Raw genomic sequence first — 14741 nt, 5'->3', positions numbered from 1 at the left:
GTTGGAAGGCTCGTGGCTGCTGTGGGACGCAGAGTTCAGGCCACAGGCGTGTTGGGACACCATGAAGCCCTAGTAAAGGGAAGAATCCACAGCACCATGGTCCAAAATGCAGCCACTTTATGACTATGTCATTCTGGTTTTCTCACACCCGATCTTACAGGTGTCCCGGCTCAGGGCTACCTGGACAGATACAGTGTCCTGCCCTCACCTCATTAGCTGGCCGCCGGTGCAGGCAGTGAGGGTTGAACTTGTTGACATGCAGCACGTGAATGGCACATTTGATGCTGAGATGATGTAGTTGGCTGGTGACTTTTAGGAAAAGTAAATCATTCTGGAAAAGTAAAGTTTTGTTGATGAACCAGAGCTTCCAAAGTGACAAACACCCCCCGAGGCTCCTTCCCAGACCGTACACAGACAAGTGGTCTACTACACGTCAGCAATGTATGTGGACACGCAACAGCTTTCCTTGGCGCAATGGTTCGTACTCTGCTAATTGGGACCTCTTATGTGACAAACAACACTGTTTTAGACCTGAAGGATATGAGGGAGGTGTGGAATCAAGTTTAAATACCGCCATGGGGACACCTGAGTTGAGTTGGGTGTTCACAGGGACAACTGAAACACTGGAGGAAGGACCCTCACCACAGTTAGGTACTGCAGCATTCGCCCGTCGACTCTGGATTCATGAAACTGGTCTTTGTACTGGGGTAAGCCAATATCATCAAGCCAACCTACAGAAACAGGGAAGTGAAATTTGTGAAAATGGGAGACTGTGGATGCCAAAAAAAAAAAAAAAAAAAAGCAGAAAATTATCATTCTGAGTTCCAGCTACATTTCCCCTGAAGTTTAGTAATCCGTCTGCCTGTCCCAAGGACACAGCTGTCTTTGAGGTCCACATTCCCAGGGAGCTGCCAGAAACATACACATATGCCTGTCCTTACGTGTCACCCAAATGTGGTCTAGTAGTGCAGACTTCTCCTCCTGCTTGGTGTTGATGGCTTTCACTGCTAAAACCAGCTTTTTCCTATGAAGAGGGTGCTTAATTCCCAGCTCCTGAAAGTGAAAGATGAAGACAGATGTGAAATCTCGGCGGGCAGCCTGGCCCTCAGAGGATGCTGTGCCTCGGTGGAGATACTCCACCTGGGTGGAGCATGGAAGTGGACCTCTGCCCAGCGCCCTGGGATCAACCTGAAGTGACAGAGAGAATCTTGCCCTCCTTTGTCAACTATCCTGTGTGTGGGCGTGGGTGGGCAGTGGAGGAATGGGGGGCCTCACTTCCCCATGCACTAGTTTGGGGAGAGGTGGGAGCTTCCTAGCCCAGGGCTCAGCCCTTACCTTTTCCATGTCCTGAGGGGTAGCTGTCAGTAAAGTGTGGCCAGAAGTCACCCACTGCCTGGCAAAGATCACGTACTGAGCCAGGCCAAAGTCCTCCAGCCATGCACACACACGCTCTGTGCTCCACTGGGCGAAGGGGGCGTTGGCATCACTGGGAAGCAGGAAACAGCATGACCCAGTTACCAGGAGAGCTGGGGCCCCAGCTGAACATAATAGCGCCTCACAAAAAGGGACTAGGTTTAAACAAAACCCCCCATCATGGGATCCAGTTGAACAAAATCCCACTACAATGCACTCATTGGAGGTAGACTCTAGAGTTTCCCGGGATAACCCCTGGTCTGAATCTCAAGTCTGCAGCTGCTGGGAGCTTGGGGCAGTTATATGCTCCTCAGGAAGCTGTGCTCACATGTGCTATCAGTCCACATACACATGCACGCGAGCCAAAGCCCATTTGGATGAAGATCCACACCTGAATCATGTTTTACACAGGGCTTAATATCGTTTTCAGGAAAATGCTTAGAAAACTAGGAAAAGGATATCTAACATTAAAAAAAAAAAACCTTCCTCCAATCAACAACAGTTAATGCCTTATTTACTAATGAAACACTAGGGGCATTCACATTAAAGTTAATAAAGGACAGTATTTTTTATCACATTAGTAACACTAGTCTGAGTTGCAGCAAATATAAGAGACAAAATAAAAATAAAAAACATAGCTATTAGAAAGGTAGAAATAAAAGAAAGCCATTCTTTTCAAATGATACGATTGCCCACCTAGAAAATCCAAGAGAGCTCAGTAAGGTGGCTAGTTATAAAATACACTCCTAATATTTATGACATATACAAATCAATCATTTTCTATGTACCATCAATGCACAGATACTAACATTTTTGTTCAAATAATCCACTCACAGCAACCAAAATTATGCAATATCTAGGAGCTGTCTTTATAAGGAATGCGTGGGTCCTGTGTAACCATGTGTGGGGATGGGGGGGGTGGTGGTAACTACGACACGCAACTAAGCAGCATCAAAAAAGACACGAGTAAATGAAGAGCTAGATCCTGCTCCTCGACAGGAAGCCTGCGTGTTACAAAGCCATCCGTTCTTGAAGACATCAGTGTTTCATTTAAAGTGTAAAGGTAATGGTACACGCAAAATTCCAGTTGAGTCTTGGGGGCGGGGGGGGGGGCATGGAGGTTAACAAAGCAACTTTATATTCATTTTTTAAAGGAGGATTCATGGAATATAGAAGACTAGCTATTCTAAAAGATTCCTTCCAAGAAAGTATTCCTAAAATGCTGGTGAAAAAAAAATTTTTTTAATGCCTAGATGAGGCATCAAAAATTTTCTTAAAGTGAGGGTGTTCCTTAAAGGGCCAGGATGACCATAAAGCACCATTCTAGAACAAGTGCTGGAGATGATGTGTACCTTAGAGCAGGTGCTGGTCACTCAGCCTGGAGCCTGGGTTTTAATGAATCATGAATAGGTGCAGATCCAGGTTTCGTGAAAACTGGAACTTATAAAATTTGGGGGGCCCGCTAAGAAAAGTACACAGTTTGAATATGGAATTAGGAACAAAATGAGTATTTAGAATAAAAACAAATCAAAAAATTACAAATCTAATCAAACTGAAAAAGATCATGAAATCCAGAAAAATAATATTTTTATTAACTAATAAAAATAATATTTTTATTTAGTTAACTCCTAGATATACCTCTATAGTACTTTGCCTTCACAATTGGGGTGCATATTCTTTGCTTTATCAATGTCAACAACGCTATAACATAGCTGTCCCTCTGTATCTGCCAGGGGATTAGTTCCAGGATCCCCGTAGACACCAAAATTCAGGGATGCTCAAGTTCCTTATATAAAATGGCATAGTTCACTCAGCCCTCTGTATTTGCGGGTTCCGCATCCACGGATTCAACCAGTGGAAATCCGATCTGCAGTTTGAATCAGTGGATGAGGTGGGGCTGTATTTTCTGTGAGAAGCTTTCCGTCTTTCTTCTAGCATGACTGACCAATATTTTTTTATTTTGATAGTTTTTTTAAGTTTTAGCTTCACAATTTATAAATGGTATTGTCAAATACATTTTTAGAATCATCAAATCTAGGAAAACCTCTATCAAGTGTCTTTTAGATGCGAGCTGTAAAATTCCATAGCGTTCAAGTTTTTTTAGTGCTAATCTTAAATATTCTTTGAATTGATAATATTTACTTAATATCCTTGTGGCTGTTGCATATTAGGCAACATCATCTTGGTCAATGTCAGTATATCATGTAAAATCAGCAAGAAATTTTCATCTTTTGCCAGTGTGTTCATATAATTCACTTTATATGAACAACACTCTAGGAACCTATTTACTATTTTTGTTTGGAATTTATCTGTTGCTCTTAGTGAATTATTGCTTTTGGTTTGATCTGGGATTTTTTCTTATTAGAATAGTTTCTCAATTTCAATGCTCATTTTATCACTTTTATTTCATATTCCATTAGTTTTCAATTTCATTTATTTTCTGGTTTCTTGGAATTGGGAAGAAGCAAATATTCTACGTATCAGAGGGATATTTCAGTTCTGAGGGGAAATTAAATGTTTTTGAGACTAATTTGAAAGCCTCTGTCCTGGAGACCTTTTCATAACACCCTAGAGCTCTGATGCTCCTCTACCCTCGATCGTCTCCCCATTTCCCCCTTTGTGACTGGTCTCTGCCCTCCTAAGCCTGTGCTGCTCCTACAGTAGCAGACCCAGCTTCCCTAACTCCTGGGGTTCTGTCAGTGCCAGGGCCTCCCATACTCTTCTCCAGGGCCACAGCTGAACATGCTATTAACTAATTTAGAGATGACAGAGAAAGTACCTTTCATATACAGCCAAACCACTTGTTTTATTGACATGTTCCAAAACATCCTTCCAAATTGCAGTTAAAATGATGTAAGTGAGGTTTATCAAATAGGCCATTCCCATGGTAGATGGAGAACACAGGGTACACTTACAATTGTATGTATATATTTCATTAGTAAGTGCATTTCTGAAAAGAGGGGACTTCTGTTTTGACTAAGCATCTGAGAGGACCAAATCTCCTGCTGAGGATTTGGCAAATATGATTGGAAAGTATTTCCACAGACTGGCTTCTGGTTTTGCCTATTTCAAATGGTCTTTCTTTTTCCACTACCCCATACTTCTGAAACCAAATGCCAGAGGACAAGTTCATTTTGGTACAAGATCTCTGACTTTGCATCTTTGTATCAGAATGCTGGGCACACTGGCACATTGGAAGCCATTTTTATAGTAGGACAGCTAATTAACTAAACCTAAGTAAACCAAACATGAAGTGACTGCAAACCACATAAACATAATCCCATTAAACCCAAACTAAATGGATCCCCAACTCAACCTCCCCATAGCCAGATCCCAAAAATGCCCATGGATATTCCAGCATCATCTGATATTAGGCAAAGTGTAGACCAAGGGTAAGTTGGAGTAAAGAGTCAGCAGTCTTAAAACTGTTTGTTTAAAATATCTTACTTATGAAAATATTTCAAAACACACGGCCTTGTCAGTACATTGGTTGGATCCTCTCTGGACCATGGAAGGGGTCTAGGCAAGTAACTGACCTTGAAGCTTAAGCTTCCTTACAGTCATGATAAACCTGACACTGACAGTGAATATGGGATAAAGGCAGTAAAATGGGGCCTGAAGCAGGGAAGCAGTCTAATCAGAGACCCTTCATAAGCTAGAGTCCCTAAGGGCAATACACTCTGTAGACCAACTCAGAAAACCCCTCCACAGGGATGGGATCCGGCCATGTGGCTTTAAAGACTTGAACATTACACTCTGCTTTTTCTTGGGGGAAAAAATCCTCTCTCACCACACACCAAAATAAATCCCCAAATAGATAACTTTTAAAGTTTTAAAAAATCACTTTTTTAAACTCATAGTTGAAAACCAGTTTTTTAAACAATCAGCAAAAAAATTTAAAACAAAATAATGAAAGAAATCACAAAGGAAAAGTTGATGAACTTCATTACACACAAACCTAAAAATTTCATATATCAAAGTAAAATTCTGCAACAAACCTAAAAAATAATTTGTTACAACTTTTAGATGTGGCTTAGTATCTTAATACAGAACAGACAGAAATCTATAAGAAAGATGTTAAATAACTAGTTAAAAGATATTAATAACTAAATAAAAATGGGCAAAAATACACAGTTCACAAAAGAAGAAATAAGAAAACATGTAAACTAAATTAATAATAAAAATAATTTTTGGAGGTCTATAAAACTAGAACTTTAAACAAAGAAAAGCTGCAATAACTTAATGCTGACAAGGTTGTAGGTGCAGCAAGCACTCACTGGACAGCAGTGCTGACTAGAATGTAAATCAGCAAAATAGGGAAAAAATAAAAAAAATTATTCTTCTGATAACCTGAGAGAGAGTTCCTATGAAATGTCATGATCAAATGTTATATTAAAAAAACAACTGTTTCACTGGAAAAACGGACTGGGGCTGGAGACTTTCAGTAACAATGAACTTTTCCTATAGGAATGTTGGTGACAAAAATTTTTTAAGGCTATACCTAAATATCTACAAACTATAAATACCAGAGGACATTAGCATATAATTATATCACATTTCTGTTTAGGAGTAATAAAAGCCTTTCTTTCCCACCAGCAAACTCATTTTTGTTACCATAAGCAGAGTGGTGATAAACATACAGTCTCATCAGGCCTTCATTCCCATTCTCCTTGTCATCCATTGCTACTGTTTACAAAGCACAAAGACATCCAAATAAAGCAACCCTGTGGCTGAACTGCAGTTTCGCCTTCGGCAGAGAAGATTCCCTACACTGGTTGCCCCATACCAAAGGGACTTATAAGATGGTGGATGGGCCCTAAGGAAAAATACCTGAGGGTCTTAGAAAAGTTTTACACCCTGACCAGTGATTCCCCCTTCAAGAATCATTCCTAGGGCTTCCCTGGTGGCGCAGTGGTTGAGAGTCCGCCTGCCGATGCAGGGGACAGGGGTTCGTGCCCCAGTCCGGGAAGATCCCACATGCCGCAGAGCGGCTGGGCCCGTGAGCCATGGCCGCTGAGCCTGCGCCTCCAGAGCCTGTGCTCCACAACGGGAGAGGCCACAACAGTGAGAGGCCCGCGTACCGCAAAAAAAAAAAAAAAAAAAAAAAAAAAAAAAAAAAAAAAAAAAAATCATTCCTAAAGGAAAGCCAGAAGTGGAACAAAAATTCATCATTCAAGCTCTGGTAACTTTATTTTTCATCTCAGAACTATCAGAAACACTCACGTCTAAGGTCAGAAGATTGCCAAGTAGATTAGAATTCTCTTTTCATGGATTATATGGATATGCTTCCTTTGGCTCATTTTCTAATGTCTCTGAATTGGTTTCTGCCTTCTCAGACCATATGCTTAGAGTCTCTAGCCTCTAAAAGCTAACGTTTACTGAGCATTTTTTGTGACTAGAAGCATAAACACCACTCCATGATCCTGGGGGAGCAGAACCAGGAGGCTACACATCCTCAGGTTTCTCTGTAAGGATCCACCTGGAGGATGGATCTGGGGATGTTCACCAAAGGTCCTGAGTGTGTACATGGGAGCGCCTGGCCAAGCCTAGGGACCTGAGGGGGGCTGAGTGGGGAAGCAGGGTGCATGTGTGTGTGCTCCCTTCTTTGGCGGGGGTCAGGTCTGTGAACAATATGCTGCACCAGGGAAACATTCTTCCCCCTTCATTGGGATCTAGACTGTATGGTTTCTAGAATTAACATGTGAGTTGTGCACATCTTATTCAGTAATCACCTGCACTTGGCACTGGTATATGGCAATCTTAGGGGGATGAAATTTAAGAGGGTTAAATCTTACTTTTCACTGTTTGGTTAGATTTAAAATGTCACAGTCCAATCCTGAGGAAGGCCCCCAGAAGCCTGACCTTGGCTGAGTAGCTCAGACTTTAGGAGATATTCCGCTGGAGACAGTGTATTGTGGGGATCATCTGATGAGAGCAGAGGGTGCAGAAAAGGGTTTCCCTAAGACATAGGAGTAAAGATTCACTTGGGCAAGTCGGAAGGGAGGCACTCTTCTCAGAGCAGGGAGATCTGAGGAAGGGGGGTAAAGCTGGTGACTGGAGGGGGTCCACCAGGGCGATCTCTGGGAAAGTGTCATTACTGATGCTTTTTCATTAGGGCGTGATGGGAACAGTCATGCAAAACTTCCCATTTTGATCCCTTTACAACTCCCTCCAGTTAACCCTTCAGGAAGGTGTGGTACAGTGTGTCATGAGGGGTAAGGGCAGACTGGCACCCCAGCACCCTTCCGTAGAGGTCTGTGTGGAAGGAGGGGACCGCCCCAGAGGCAGGTGCTGCTCTCTCCCCAGTCTCCCGGGGGAAGGTGACCCTTGAATGGCTGACAGCTGATACCAGGGTTAGATGTGCAGGAGCTCACATAATCCTCAAAAGAACTTTCACAAATACTTGTTTTTGACCAACCCCCCGCCCCGCCCCACTTCAGAGATCAGGAAACTGAGATGTAGAGAAGTTACAGAACCTGGTTTAGGGCTCACTGCTAGGAAGTGGTTAAACAGAGATTCCAACCCAGGTCTCTGACTCCAGCATCTGTGCTCTGAATGGCTGCGGCGGAGCCTCTCAACCTATCACGCCAAGGCCTGCCCAAAGTGGACTGCAGATGTGCAGAGCTGCTGGGGTTCTTAGCGGGGCTGGAGCGCCACCTCCCGCCCCAGCACCTCTGGCTATAGGCAGCCTCTGCCTTTACCTCGGTGCACCTATAAATAAGCGTGAGCAATGTCCACACATGTCAAAGGGGAAAGGTCAAGAAGCTCTGCACTAGGGGCTCCTGCCTTCCATCTCTGGAGGCTCTGGGGCATCCAGCCCCCATTCCCACTCCAGCCTAGAGAAGATTTTACACAGTTCCTTGTAGATGGACTGGAGGGAGCCTTACCTTTTCTGACCCTTGGGGTCTCTGGTCCTAGAGAGCCTTGGCCCTGCAGTTGCCCGGAGTCCGCCTCGTCGAAACTCGGCCACCCCTGGGGCATCGCTGTTGAAACTTCCTGACTGAGTCCTTCGGATTCTGTGTGGAGAGGAATCCGTGGAGACGTCAGAGGGCAGACTAAAAGCCTGTAGTCAGTGCACGCCTCCCACACAGGGCCTCACGAGCCATAACCGGGGCTCTGGATGTGCCCCGGGGCTCCGGGGCACTGGGATGGAAGCCCTGCCTCCCGGTGCTTCCCCAGAGGTCCAGCATCAAGACCTGTGACAGCTCCTTGGCCAGACCCAGCCTCAATTCTAACCCTGCCTCTGGGATTGGGCCCCTCTCCCCGGGGGTCAAAGTGCAGGTTGCTGCCTGAGAGGAGGCCCCAGTTTCTGCCTCATTTCACAGACTCAGTCAGCAGGGCCAGAAAGGACTCATCTTTCTGTCCTCAAAGATTTAAGACACAGACTGAGTCCTGCAGAGGAAGAAACTGGTCTCATCCATGTACCTCTCCAAAGCACATATGTAAGCTTCAGAGGATGTGCTCAGGGTCTGTGGGATGGATGGATGCCTAAAATGAATGACACGTAAGGCAACCGGCTATATTTAATGGGCTCCTTTCATAGTTCTCCTTCTCTGGGCCCTAAAAAGTGATTCAAAGTCTTCTCTCTACACATAACCACTCAGTACTTACTGCTGTTCCAGCATCTAATTATACAGGGGGTTATGGAGATGTTTTGCCCACTCAGGAACCATATTAATTCCAAGCAATATAATTATGATCATCACCGACTTACTTTCCCCAGAATTTCTTGATGCCTTTGGGGCTCCGTTTACCATCTGGTGTCAGGGGAGACTGGGGGCTGGACTCGGTGCCCGATGACGTGGGTGAGATGTCATTGACCACGGCAGTGTCGTCCCAACCACTTTCTGTGTCTCCTGAGATTGAAAGAATGGAATGACATGTGAATGACAAGAAGGAACATGACCTCTGCAAACCTTCTCCCTGAGCCTGGGCCATCCCTTCAGTGGGAGTCAGGAGGTCTGCCCCGCTCTGCCTTCAGGACGGAACTTTACAGTAAGATCTCAGAGACCAGCAGGGGCTCAGGCACACTCCAGGTTTTCTCTCTGGGGAGTTAGCGAGCTTAAGGTTTCAAATCTGGGTGAGCGAATGTCTTCAAATTCTAAGAGTTTGGGGTCCCAAACCTTGCAGGGTAACTCCAGCAAGGAGCTTCCTCTCTTTTCCCCCAGGGAGATGCAGGAATACAAGCAGGAGGGGGACCTGGATGAATGTTCAGGAAAGGGAGGGTGTCACCAGAGGGAAATAAGGGAATCTCCCTCCCCACCTCACCTGGAAGGGTACAGTACCTAGCACGGGAGCACTGACACTCCGGCCACGATCTCCAGCCAACCAAGAAGCAGAGGAGCCACGCGAAGAAGCAAGAGGGGCCGAAGTCCAGCCCAACAGAGTTACAGGGAAGCAAAGAAAGAAACGAGTCATCAAGCAAGAGGGAAAAACTCAAACAGAAAGAAAACGAATCCCACGAGGAAGGATGGGGGTGAATGGTGACTGAGCCTGACCTACAGGGTCACGGCGGCGAGAGGCAGCCCTATGTGAGGGGACCAAATGCTCCTGGTGTTGCTTCCTGGCCGGTGAGGCATCCACATGCGGGGAGGGGCAGGGGGCAGCGGGGACTGAATACACCGGGCCACCCACTGCTCTTGTGTGGGTGCCAGAGCTCACTTAGACGAGAATGGTCCAAAGCTGCAGGAAGTCCACCGTCTGAGTGTCGCTAGGACATACTCATTCAAGGGCTTATCTGGAGTTCCTGTAGCCAAAGGCAGGACTGGCCAAGGGCAGAAGCCAACCCATGGGCTGGCTCGGGGAACAGCCAGGGATGAGGAGTCAGGGGTACGGCCAGTTGTCGGGACCAGAATGTTCCATTCTGGGTCCCACTGATCTGCTGCTGCTATTGGGGAAATACAGCCTACTGTGCAGAGACCTCCATTTCAGATGCTAAAGCACCAGAAGGACACCTGGGGACTGACATCCTCGCCCAGTGACCACTGATTCCACTTCTCTAAGGAAATGCTCTCCCTTGGAAGAGCAGATAATATCATCCTGTGGGTAATAGGGAGGCTGCAGAGAGGAAGGCAGAGACAGGAAAGAGCAGATCAGGAGGACAAAGGAGGAGGGGGGAGGACCAGGGAGGGGGGATTGAGGTGTCTAAGAGGGAGGGGAAGAGGAATGACGGGAAGGCCAGGAGCAGGTGGAGAGAGGAGGAAGAGAGGAGGAGGGGCAATGGGAGTAGAGTAATTGCAGGTGGAAAAAAGGTGGGTACACACCCTGGTTCTCTTGGGCTCTGAAGTGTTTCTGGCAGGAAACCTTGTGCCCAGACAGACAGCAATCACCTCTGGACGTGGGACCACCCTGAGGTAGGACTTGTCCCATCCACCCGTGCCCACCCCCGTTCTCCAATTGTGGGCTATGGTGGGGGGGGCGGTGTGCAGGGACCTCGTGCAACAATGGAAATGCCAAGGCCGAAGCTCCAGAGGCTGCCAAGCCTGGGGCCTGGACACTCACTCAGCCTCAGCAGGCTGCTCCCTGCGGGGTCATGTGGGGAGGCAGTGGGAGAAGATCTGGCAGCCTCTCCATTGGGCGTGGCTCCTGAAAGCTTCCCAGGTAACGTGGGGTACTTGTGCTCCACCAGGAAAGGGCCGTCCTATTGGAAAGAGAGGGAGAGAGCGCCCCAAACCCAGTTAGGAAATCTTCGGATGCAGAAACAACTCCCTGTTCTCTACGAGCCATTTTTAAACTTAGGCCGACTTAAAGACCCCTCAAAAAGGTTATTTATTCCAGGCCAGGAAATGGGATCAGAACTCTGAGAAAGAAAGAAACTTGCCCAAAGCCACACAGTGAGATGGGGACAGAGTCGAGCCCACATCCAGGGCTGACTGCAGCCGAGTCCAAGCAGAAAGGGAAGCCTTTGCCATTTGGCCTCGTGCTCAGAGGTTCAAGGAATCAACAGCTGTGAACTACCCTTCAAGCTCTTTGAATACACAGACGAGAATTCCAATAAAAGCTATACCTATTGCTTTATTGTATGTTTAGAATATATAATATTATCTATTACTCATATATTACGATAATAGTTATTTTGAAAAGTATCAGGTTAAGGTGAAGCAAGACAGTTAGCACACACTCAGGGGGAGGTGTGAGCAGAAGCGGGCTGGAGGGCTACATGCCAGCACGGAGCCCCCCAGGAACTCAGGACCACAGTCTGCATGAGGTTCAGCCCCAGTGCAGCGGGCCCTGTGCTCAGACCCCAGCCATAGAAAGCGTCCAAAAGAAACAAGTTGATTTAAAGGGGAAGAAGAATGGCACTTGTTTGGTCAAGAAGGATTTAATGGGCCCTACGTCCACAAACCTGAGGGAAACACAGCGAGATGCATTTGAGTGAAAAGAAAAGAGAAATTAAAGCAACATTACCAAGGTAATCAACTGTGGATCACTTAACTGGACCCAGAAGAAAAGTAGAAAAGAAGACAAAACCGATTTCAAAACTGACAAGTCAGAAAGGTAATGGGAGACTTCAGTGACGGTAACATCTTGTGTTTTGTTTTTTTTGTTTTGTTATACATTTATTTATTTGGCTGTGTTGGGTCTTCATTGCTGTGCACAGGCTTTCTCTAGTTGGCGTGAGCGAGGGCTACTCTTTGCTGCGGTGCACGGGCTTTTCATTGCGGTGGCCTCTCTTTGTTGCGGAGCACGGGCTCTAGGCACGCGGGCTTCAGTAGTTGTGGCACATGGGCTTAGTTGCTCCGTGCCATGTGGGATCTTCCCAGACCAGGGCTCTAACCCATGTCCCCTGCATTAGCAGACAGATTCTTAACCACTGTGCCACCAGGGAAGTCCCCAGCGGCGACATCTTTTGAAGTTTCATTTAGTTAAAAGCCAAGTGCCCGATAAATTTCTGAATTCAGTTTGCTTATAAAGGCATGTCCTGGAAATTGTTTGAAATCCAATTCAGTCATTGAACATTGAATACTAATCCTCTATAAATCATCTCAGAAAGGAGAGATACGAGAATAGTGGGCTAAATTTTCAAGGGATTCTGAAGGAACTGGCTGGTGAAGTGGAAATAATTGGAACCTTAAGAGACGGAGACCACACAATTCTTAAATTCATGATGACCCATGAGGTACAGGCTGAACCTGATCAGACCTGTGGTCAAGACCAACAGTTTCCAAATACTAGCCCATGCAAGGGCTGCTTCATAATCACCTGGGACACTTGTAAATATAAATTCCCCACGTCCCAACCGCACCCATGAATCAGCCCCTCTGGTAGGGCACCCCGGGAGTCTGTGTTTTTAAAATGAATCTCAGATTACTCTGATGCACAGTCAGACCCAGGAACCACTGATGGTGGTGAAGGCAGAATTCAAAAAGTTTCGAGAACTGAAGGGCATGCCTCCCAGCTCCATATTATACAGGAGATGTGGGAGTGGGGAGGGCGCAGGAACAGATCTCCTGTTGCATCATCACACAGGCCTCCCTAAGACAGGGCAGAGACAACCAAGGCCTCCCATGTGGGCTGCCTTGGGAGGTCGCTGAGGAGCTGAGATAAAAGAGGGCAGAGCCTCCTGTAAGACGGGCTTCAAAGGCAGCCCAGACCTGTGAGAAAGACGACGAAAGAAACCAAGGGCAATGGAGAGGGCTCTCTCTCTCAGCTCTGTTCAGCCAAGAAGAGAAGCTAGGAAGGAAGGACTCACTGCTGGAGAAAGGGGTGCAACATCAGAACAGGACACAGAGGAAACAGAAATGCCTGAGGTCGGTTCTGCGCCTGTAGTCTCTGAGAAGAATAACCCTGGTTACAGGGGTGGGGGATGGAAATCTCAGGCGAGGAGCAGCAGATGGCTGATGACCCAGCTGCCCTAAAACAGCACAGAGGTAGCACACCCGAGCAGGAAGACCCCAGGCTGTGAGTCAGACCGACTCGGGCCAAACCCTCTCTCTTTAGGCCCTCAGAACCTCAGTTTTATTGTTTCTAAATAAAGAATAACAATTCCTGCCCCTGGCCTAGCACACGAGGACAGAACTAAACAGAGGCACAGAGGATTATCCCTTGCCCAGAGTCTGGACTGACAGCAGTAAGCACAGCATCAGTCCCTGGAGCGAGGTGTGCGCGGGGCAGACCCCATCTACAACATCAGCCTCCGGCATGGTCCAGGGCACGACGTAGAGCACACAGTGAGGACCAAGTGCGCATCCTAAGGTGACAAAATAGGAACTTCAAGGGCTTGTGACCTGTGCACATGAGAAGATGGTAACTCGGAGAGGGACTGAGGGACTCCAGTTCTAGAGCTGTGAGGAGCAGGGGAGACTGACTCATTCCACGGACTCCACAGCGAGAGCCGATCCGCGGATGCTCCTTCTAGGGAGGCCCAGAGGTGGGTCTAACAGAGCTGGAAAAGAACACAGGGGGTGTCTTACAATGTCATGAGCTCTCAGTCACAGAAAGCAAGGGCCAGACACCCATGTGAGGGGACACTACAGAAGGATCCTTGCACCTGAGGCTGAGTGTGCTCCTGGGTCTTTTGTTTGTTTGTTTTGATTATTTATTTATTTATCTTTGGCTGCGTTGGGTCTTCGTTGCTGCGCGCAGGCTTTCTCTAGTTGCGGCGAGTGGGGGCTACTCTTCGTTGCAGTGCACGGGCTTCTCGTTGCAGTGCATGGGCTTCTCATTGCAGTGGCTTCTCTTGTTGCGGAGCACAGGCTCTAGGCGCGTGAGCCTCAGCAGTCATGGCTCGTGGGCTCAGTAGTTGTGGCTCGCGGGCTCTAGAGCGCAGGCTCAGTAGTTGTGGCGCACGGGCTTAGTTGCTCCACGGCACGTGGGATCCTCCCGGACCAGGGCTCGGACCCGTGTCCCCTCCATTGGCAGGCGGATTCTTAACCACTGTGCCACCAGGGAAGTCCCCAGCGGCGACATCTTTTGAAGTTTCATTTAGTTAAAAGCCAAGTGCCCGATAAATTTCTGAATTCAGTTTGCTTATAAAGGCATGTCCTGGAAATTGTTTGAAATCCAATTCAGTCATTGAACATTGAATACTAATCCTCTATAAATCATCTCAGAAAGGAGAGATACGAGAATAGTGGGCTAAATTTTCAAGGGATTCTGAAGGAACTGGCTGGTGAAGTGGAAATAATTGGAACCTTAAGAGACGGAGACCACACAATTCTTAAATTCATGATGACCCATGAGGTACAGGCTGAACCTGATCAGACCTGTGGTCAAGACCAACAGTTTCCAAATACTAGCCCATGCAAGGGCTGCTTCATAATCACCTGGGACACTTGTAAATATAAATTCCCCACGTCCCAACCGCACCCATGAATCAGCCCCTCTGG

The 14741-nt window shown here is 46.9% G+C and overlaps 1 protein-coding gene across 9 annotated transcripts in view; it reads right to left on the bottom strand.

Annotated features, from left to right (window-relative positions):
• LOC132493189 (synaptotagmin-9) overlaps positions 1-14741 on the bottom strand; it is a 391713-nt gene that overhangs the window by 6851 nt on the left and 370121 nt on the right. For all 9 annotated transcript variants that reach the window (XM_060103488.1, XM_060103490.1, XM_060103489.1 and 6 more), the window contains 7 exons: positions 10915-11053; positions 9128-9269; positions 8301-8429; positions 1336-1486; positions 942-1053; positions 643-731; positions 209-331 (listed from right to left, as the gene is read on the bottom strand). In XM_060103488.1, the coding sequence (XP_059959471.1) occupies positions 209-331; positions 643-731; positions 942-1053; positions 1336-1486; positions 8301-8429; positions 9128-9269; positions 10915-11053 (885 nt within the window). The remainder of the gene's footprint in view (positions 1-208; positions 332-642; positions 732-941; positions 1054-1335; positions 1487-8300; positions 8430-9127; positions 9270-10914; positions 11054-14741) is intronic.

Source organism: Mesoplodon densirostris, chromosome 7 (genome assembly GCF_025265405.1).
Source record: "Mesoplodon densirostris isolate mMesDen1 chromosome 7, mMesDen1 primary haplotype, whole genome shotgun sequence".
NCBI lineage: Eukaryota > Metazoa > Chordata > Mammalia > Artiodactyla > Ziphiidae > Mesoplodon > Mesoplodon densirostris.
This window is presented reverse-complemented; position numbering and strand designations above follow the sequence as displayed.